At 42.6% G+C, this 7,604-nt stretch overlaps 1 protein-coding gene across 1 annotated transcript in view; it reads right to left on the reverse strand.

Annotated features, from left to right (window-relative positions):
- Window positions 1-351: 351 nt before the first annotated feature.
- ATF6 (activating transcription factor 6) overlaps window positions 352-7,604 on the reverse strand; it is a 370,257-nt gene continuing 363,004 nt past the window's right edge. Inside the window, exon 16 of the mRNA XM_007937768.2 lies at window positions 352-560. Coding sequence (XP_007935959.1) covers window positions 352-560 — 209 coding nt within the window. The remainder of the gene's footprint in view (window positions 561-7,604) is intronic.

Genomic DNA, 7,604 nt, shown 5'->3' on the forward strand with positions numbered 1-7,604 from the left:
AGGGGCAGTAGAACTTATCTGAAAGAAGATGAGAATTTTAACAAAAAACAAATTCAGAGGGACAAGCAGCTTACAAAAAGGTACAAGAAAGAAACCACACCAGGTAACACTGCAGAGGCTGGGCTAAATGTGCCACTGGAGAAATGCTGCTCACTTGTGTCTGAATTCCAGTGCCTTCCAAATAGATGGGTAGATGGTGAAAAACAAAGTAATTCTTTTTTTCTCTCACTATCCCGTGAATTCTATCACTAGGCAGTTCTCTGGCTGTCACCAAGAAGGAAGAAAGATGCATTTCTCCTGTGCTCCAGTTTGTGGGGTCCACTCTTAGTTTTCCAACATAGCCCCAGTATACTATTGTAAAGACTCAGCGATGGTGCTGACTGCATGGGCTGCCTCTGCGGCCACTGGAGGGGAACTGAAGAAGGTGTTGGTTTGATTCCTCTGCTGATCTCGGAGGTAAGGAGGAACCGATGAGCTTTTAATGTGGAGGATCCTGGTATCCATCACCTGACAGTCAATCTGCATCATCACTTCGTAATCCTGCCCGTTGATCACATTCTCTGCAGAGAGGAAAATATGCAAAGGGTAAGTATTCAACAGAATGTGTGTGTCTGCCGTGAACTTCAATCCAAGAAGGACAGGACAAGCTTCAAGGGTGTGAAATGTCAAAACACGTTAAAGGGTGCAGAGGGACTTCATCAGTCTCTAAGCAGAGCTACAGCTGGGCATGGTGCCAGGATGGCCTGTCTTCTCCTCCATTCTAGTTCCCAAACAACCTTCACTGGCTCATGACGGGCAAGAACCACTGCCAGAGTTAATACCACAGAAGACCTGTCTACAGATATGTGTCGCACACCTTCCATGCAGTATATCCCCATGACTGGGGTAAATGGGACACCAAAGGATTTTACTGGGGAGTAGAATGGAAGCTCTGATAGCATAGTGCCTAAGGCACTTGACCACTAACCAGAAGGCTGGCAGTTCAAAACCACCAGCCACTCCTCGGAAGGAAGGTTGGGCAATCTACTTCCATAGTGATACTGCCTCGGAAACCCAAGGAGGGGTTGCTATGAGTCGGGTCCGACTCCATGGCACATAACAACAACTATAACAACAGAATGGGAGAATATCTAAGCCCTCCTCTTCACCTTCAACAATGGGAAGGAACAACTATCAAAAAGGATCAACACATCATGTGAATGGCAAGGAGCCCTTGGCTAAGACTGCTTGGCTCCTATTCGATGGTAGTATTTCTGATTCTATTAAGAGACTCTCAACTATGAATTAAGGTTTGTTGAAGACTGACAAATTGTATAAATCTGACAACTATGCTCTTTCCCAGAGAGCATGATCACCTGCCTTCCCATATTGCAGTCATCTTTAATTCCAGAGTTCCTGAGAGACAAGTACATTTCCAATTTAGGATTAAAAGGCATGCTATAGGCCTTTCAAAGAGCCCTGGTGGTGCAGTGGCTAAGAGCTCAGCTGCTAACCAAAAGGTCGGCAGTTCGAACCCACCAGCCACTCCACAAGAGAGAGATAAGACAGTCTGCTTCCGTAAAGATTATAGCCTTGGAAACCCTATGGGATAATTCCACTTTGTCCCAAAGGGTTAGAATCAACTCAACAGCAATGGGTTATTGCAGTGTAGTAAATTACTTAGTATGGCTTTTCTACCCATAAGTCATTGTAAACTCAGTGGTGGAATGAGCAACTGAGGAACTCCTGATTGTAAATGTTATCCACCTGGGTTATTTCTGTTGGGCGTGGCACAACGCAATGTTATGGGAGGCTCTCTCTCAGGTGCTTAGAGTTCTGATGCTATTATTGGTTGGTTTGGCCACTCTGCCAAGCTCAAAAGGAGGCCTCCTGGAGGCAGAACCCTCTCTGACTGCTGGTTGAGGAAGACATGCTGCTGGGAAAGTGACGCGAGAGACAGGCATTGCTGAGTAAGACACCAAGGGACATGCACTGCTGGGGGAGAGACTGTGAGAGACTTGGCTGAGAGACAGTGGGCTGGGAGAGAGACTGAGCATTTTTCCTGACTTGAATTGTAGCCTGGTGCTTCCCTAATAAACTCCATAATCTGTTAGTTCTGTGTGGCCACTGCAGCGAATTATCGAACCCAGGAGAGAGGTGGTGGGTGCTTTGGGAGGAATGGTTGGAGAAAGCTGGAGAGAGGCAGCATGTCTGGCCTTGTAGGAATAGGCCTTGGGTTACTACTGGTAATCCTGTCTTCCTCTTGTAGGGTTACAGGAGGTCAGAAGATGTGGCCTCCTTGCCCTTTTTGAAGTTATATAAGACTTTCAGGTAAACTAGAGGCTATTTTCAGAAAGGAGAGGGAAACCATATAGAAGTTATGCTTAACAGAAACTAACTCATTATCATGAGTTTAAAATATACTGACACACAAAGCCAGCTGCCATGGAGTTGATTCCTACTCCCAACAACCTGGCATGTCCTGACTTGAACTGTGCTCCACAGAATTGTCAATGGCTGAGTTTTTGGGAGTAGATTGCCACGCCTTTCTTCTGAGGCACCTTTCTTTCAAGACAACCTCTAACCTTTCGGTTAGCAGCTGAGTGCTAACCATAGACTCCATACAGACACATACTGCATTCCTACTTCAATTTCTACTTCCTAAGAAGGTGAAGCTCTTTATTTTAGGAAGAGAACCAAATTATTTTCTGTAGTTCTGGGTAATCATTATCCAACTTGTAATCAATAAAACTTGAGTATAAAATGGATGAGATGACTATAAATAATGCTTTTCAAACCAAGCTGAACAATCACAGCAATACAGTTAGAAGATGTGTGAACTTGGAAGAATGCTGGGTAGTCAACGTGGCATTCCAGTTTGCACTTTCATCTGTGAATTGGAGCTGGGTGTGGGGACCGGAAAGAGTGGCTGCTGGCAAAGGCCCAGTCTTGTTAAGAAGATGAGATAGAGCCAATGAGTGATTTTAAAATGACACACTTGGCTTTTTGAGGACAAACATTAAGATTTAAAAGTAAAATGCTTTCTATTCCATTATCCTTTCTTTTATTTCAACATTGTGCATGCCAAATGTCACACATCTAGAGAATGAAAGTCCAAAGTTTGGCATTTGATCTTTAGGTTCCCTTGTTACATTTGGGAAAACTGAGTGTTCTGGTTACCTAGTGCCACTCTGACAAGAATATACCACAAATGGGATGGCTTTAACAAACAGGAGTTTCTTCTTACAATTTGGAGGCTTTAAATCCAAGTTCAAAGTGCCAAGCTCTAGGAGCTGGGTGAAGGGTCTCAGCCTTGGGGTCCAGCTCTGCCTCCTGCTCCCGGCCCATTGGAGCTAGAGGCATTTCTGCACTCAGCTGCTGACTGCTGAGGCTGAGAAGCCCCAAGGTTGACAAGTAAAAAGCCACAGTCCCGATGTTACCAAACCACATGGCAGGCTGTTAATTCAAATTCATTGTAAGTCTCAAGGTCGGCAGAGCATGGCAGGCTGCTGAACAACGATACAGCTACAAGCAGGGTCCAAGCGTGCCATAAGCTAGAGATCATTCCCAAGGCTTCTCCTTATATACAGGAAACAGACCACATCCCAAAGGCAGCTACTCAGCTGCTTGTGGTAGATCCCACCATGGAGTTCATTACCAGTCTCATCATGGGGAATAATTACCACCAACTGCCCAGCCACTCAACCAGGCCCAGCCACGTTGACACACAAACATAACCACCACACTGAGCCATGGAGTTTGTTGCTTAATAGTCTAGGAAAGACTCTTAGCGATCAGCTGGTCCAGGGTGTCTTAACCTAAGGTCTAGTTCACAAGCTTCAGGTAGTCCCCATGTTCCCCAAAATTGCATGCAAAATTTTATTTGTGTGTGCATTTTCCTGGAGAGAGGGTAATTTAGATTCTCAATGGGGTCTGTGACCCCTAAAATGTTAAGAAATACTAGACAGATCTAACAATCTATCAACTGAGCATATGATACAAGCTATTTTAAAGCCAATGGGAGACTTAATTCCTCCACTTCTATTTGTCAGTTTTCTGTTCCAATGTTTAAAATAGTTTCCACTGATGATAAATTTCCCATTACAAGTCTTGTAAGACTCTTCAATTGAAGTTAATTTTCTTCTTTTCCAGCTACACTGGAGATGAAGGACAGCTGGTTGTTGCTGTTGCATATTAACTAACCCTACCTATTCTTTAAGACCCCTGCTGTGGAAACTGAATTCCAATTTTACAAGTCCTGCCCCTCTGCAATGACTATCAAATCATTTGCTTATTTTAGAGAATTAAATATGAATATCTACAACTTACCCCCCCCCCCCTTTTTTTTGCCTTTCTCTTAAGTGCTTTCCAAAAAGTAGACAACAGAAGAAAGACAACCTGCTAATGTTTTTGGAGTTATTTCATTCAGAACATGTGACTGAGTTCAGGTTTCAAGGTGCCATGCTAGCCATTTCCTTTTGGAACCATGGACCCTCTCTCTCCATTTCAGAAAAACTGAAGGATGGTGTATGTGCAACATGTGTTAGGGCACAGAAGAGTAAATAATGGAAAACACATGTATCAGAGACATGCGGTACACGTTACTAATTTTTACTGCTTTCCTGGATTAACTCAGAATCCAGATGACAGTTTAAGATCAAGACTTGGTTCTTGCAATATAGCCCAAACCACCTGCAAAAGTCATTAGAGCCCATGTGCCTGTTACACTTAACTGATAACTGGAGTTCTTTACTACTGCTAATATCAAGAAGAGATGGGGAAAATGGGAGTATAAACTCAGACATTTTGAAGGAAAACTAAAGTAATGATCTGACTCTAAAACCTAGGAATTCCTAACCATGGTTGAAATGGCACTGTCATCTTAAACCCAACCCAGAGACTCAGACTAGCTGTTTCCAAATGAGTTCTATTATTCACTCCTTTGTTCTGAAGGCAACAACTTGTGCCCAAGGAAATAATCAGCACTGCTAGAAGACTCTACCAGACAGCACGCAAATGCTCTCTGCTGAATTCAGAGAGCCCCTTCTGAATGACACACTGGGTACTTTAGGACTTGGAGCCACCTGACATGCCATAAAAAGTCTCGAATTAGTCAGTACTTTTGAAAAATAATTAAGGGGCTGTAGCACCATTCTTAGGTTCACTCTGTAAGACCTTATGTATATAGGGTTCTTGGGGTACTTCGGAACTAATCCCCTTGGATGGCTGGTTAGTGAGTCAGTCTCATCATTAGTGATGAGATTCTAATTATTTTAATTAAAGGAGGACAGACTGGGAAACAGCTGATGATAACTTGTGATCTTTGTAGGCACCCTCCACTGGGCTGCCAGGCATCTGTTTACATGGTGCGTGTCCAGGAGCATGAAAGAGCCCCCAAAATGCCTCTTGATATGGTGGCTGAAGCTCTGGTTACCCTTTAAGGCTTTGAGCTCTGTTAATAAGTGACTACCTTTGGAAAGGACACCTTTGACTGTTGCCTATAATTTGCTCCTCAGTGTGAATAAAAAATATCAGAGCAGGTTCTAATAGGGCATGGGATCTTGGGTAGGAAGGAGAGGAAGGGTCCTTGAAGGAAAGCAAAGGCAGGGATGTGAGAAGCTGAGGATGAACTCCATACTTTTCTGGGGGAGGACTTGGTTTTTCACTATGACCGTGCAAGGCCTTGAATAAAAGAGGAAACACTAAAGCTGATGGGGTTTCTGACAAGAGGGAACACGTAAACATCAGACTGAGAGTTGTGTGAACTGAGTTATGTGAAAAGAATGTAACTGAACAAATCCTGCAACTGTATGCTTAATAAGAAAAAGGATTCTATTTGGAAAAATAGAACCAAGAAAAGTGAGAATGTTAATAGCTCACCCTTCCTCTTCTATTAGCAAATGAGTGGTATAAATGATCACAGGTTGCCGTCTTACTATGTTTTGGGCTTTACAAAGTCAACAGAGTAAAATAAAATACTGACCTATGTCAGAAAAATATGAATACAGTCAATTCAAAGTAAATCAGACAAATAAAAGGGAAAAGAGATGATCTTTAATGATTTCAAACATGAACACTAAAATGTGATTCTGAAAGCTTAGCAGGGCTGGGAAGCCAGGAAAAGTGTCTGGACATTGGTGGTGGAAAAACTCTAGGCAATGTGGAATTCTGAACCGCCTGTAAACACACAATAACTGAATTACGACAGCCTGCCAAGAGGCTGTTAGGCCGATCATGCTGGGAGATGACTAACACACAAACCTGGACCATAAGCAGAATTATATATACAAAAACTTCACATAAAATTTAATTTTTAAAAAAAGTGACAAGACTTTACCAGCACTTTGCAAAGAATCAAACAACAATAAAACAGACTTCCACTCAGAATTAGACACTGACAAGAATCAGATGCTAACAAGAGGTGTTTGCTCTGTGTCAGCTGGGCTGGGTCAGAGGCAGAGCAGAGCTGTCTGTATCTGTGCCTGAATCCAGGAGGAAGTGGGGTATGTGTGTGTGAAGAGGGGGAGCATAGGAGGACATAGAAGGCAGATAAAAATCTACCCATTCACGGACCATAAGCGGTACCTTTAACAAAAAAACAAGCAAACAGAAAGGAAAGGGAGGTGGGGATACAACGAACAAAGAAGTGGTAAAACATCACGTGTCTGCCATGGCTTCCATGAAATTCCACGAGCTGACTTTAGTGAATCTTATCCCCTACCATTTTCAACCTGTGTCCTGGTTCTGACCATCTCAACATACCATGTTTTACATCTCTGCTTGGAGAAAAATGTTTTTTCTCCTCAACTCAGTCAAATTCTATTAATCCTTTAAGGCTCACTTCAAGTCCCACGCTCTCTAAGAAACCTTCTGTGAGAATAGCAATATTGATCTTTTTCCTTATAATCAATATGTACATTTTTCATTTTATTGAACAGTGCTAAGAAAAGAGATTTGGCTCCTTTTAAAAAACTGCCCGGCAAAAGCTGGGGTGAGGTGAAATGTCAAGGTGAGAGGGGTGGAAAACAAGAACCACTCGCTCATCTGCTGGGAAGAACAGTGAGTGAATAAGCAACAGTCATGCTGCAGATGGGAACACTATATGTGCTTCCAACTTGAAGACTCTTTCTGGAGACATAAGGTAGAACACATGCAGACGCAAAGAGTGCCTAGCAACCGCCACGTATGCCCTTTGCCAAAAGAAATTAAAAGCAGAGTTTCTCCAAAAGGGAAGAGATTTAGAGCTGGGAATGTCCAAAGGCAAAGACAGAGGGAAGAAATCTGGGCAGTATTTCCTTCTGTTGTATATAATAAGGTTGCTACGAGTCAGAACTGACTTGACGGCACCTGACAACAACAAAAACAACAACAAGAAGTAGAATTCCGTGGACAGGGGCCAGCGATGCTGAACATTTTACAATGCACAAGGCAGTCCTGTACAACAACAGCTGTCCTGTTTCTCATATGATATTCATGTGGGTAAAAAAATCAATTATATTAGTTTATTTATACTGGTTTAGAACCTTATTGTTTTTTTTTTTTTTTTTTAATTAGGATTTGGGTGAAGATTTACAGAGTAAATTCACTTTTCATACAGCAGTTCACATACACTTTGTCTCATGTCA

Source organism: Orycteropus afer, unplaced genomic scaffold (genome assembly GCF_000298275.1).
Source record: "Orycteropus afer afer isolate SDZICR_OR568_19922 unplaced genomic scaffold, OryAfe1.0 scaffold00044, whole genome shotgun sequence".
Lineage (NCBI taxonomy): Eukaryota > Metazoa > Chordata > Mammalia > Tubulidentata > Orycteropodidae > Orycteropus > Orycteropus afer.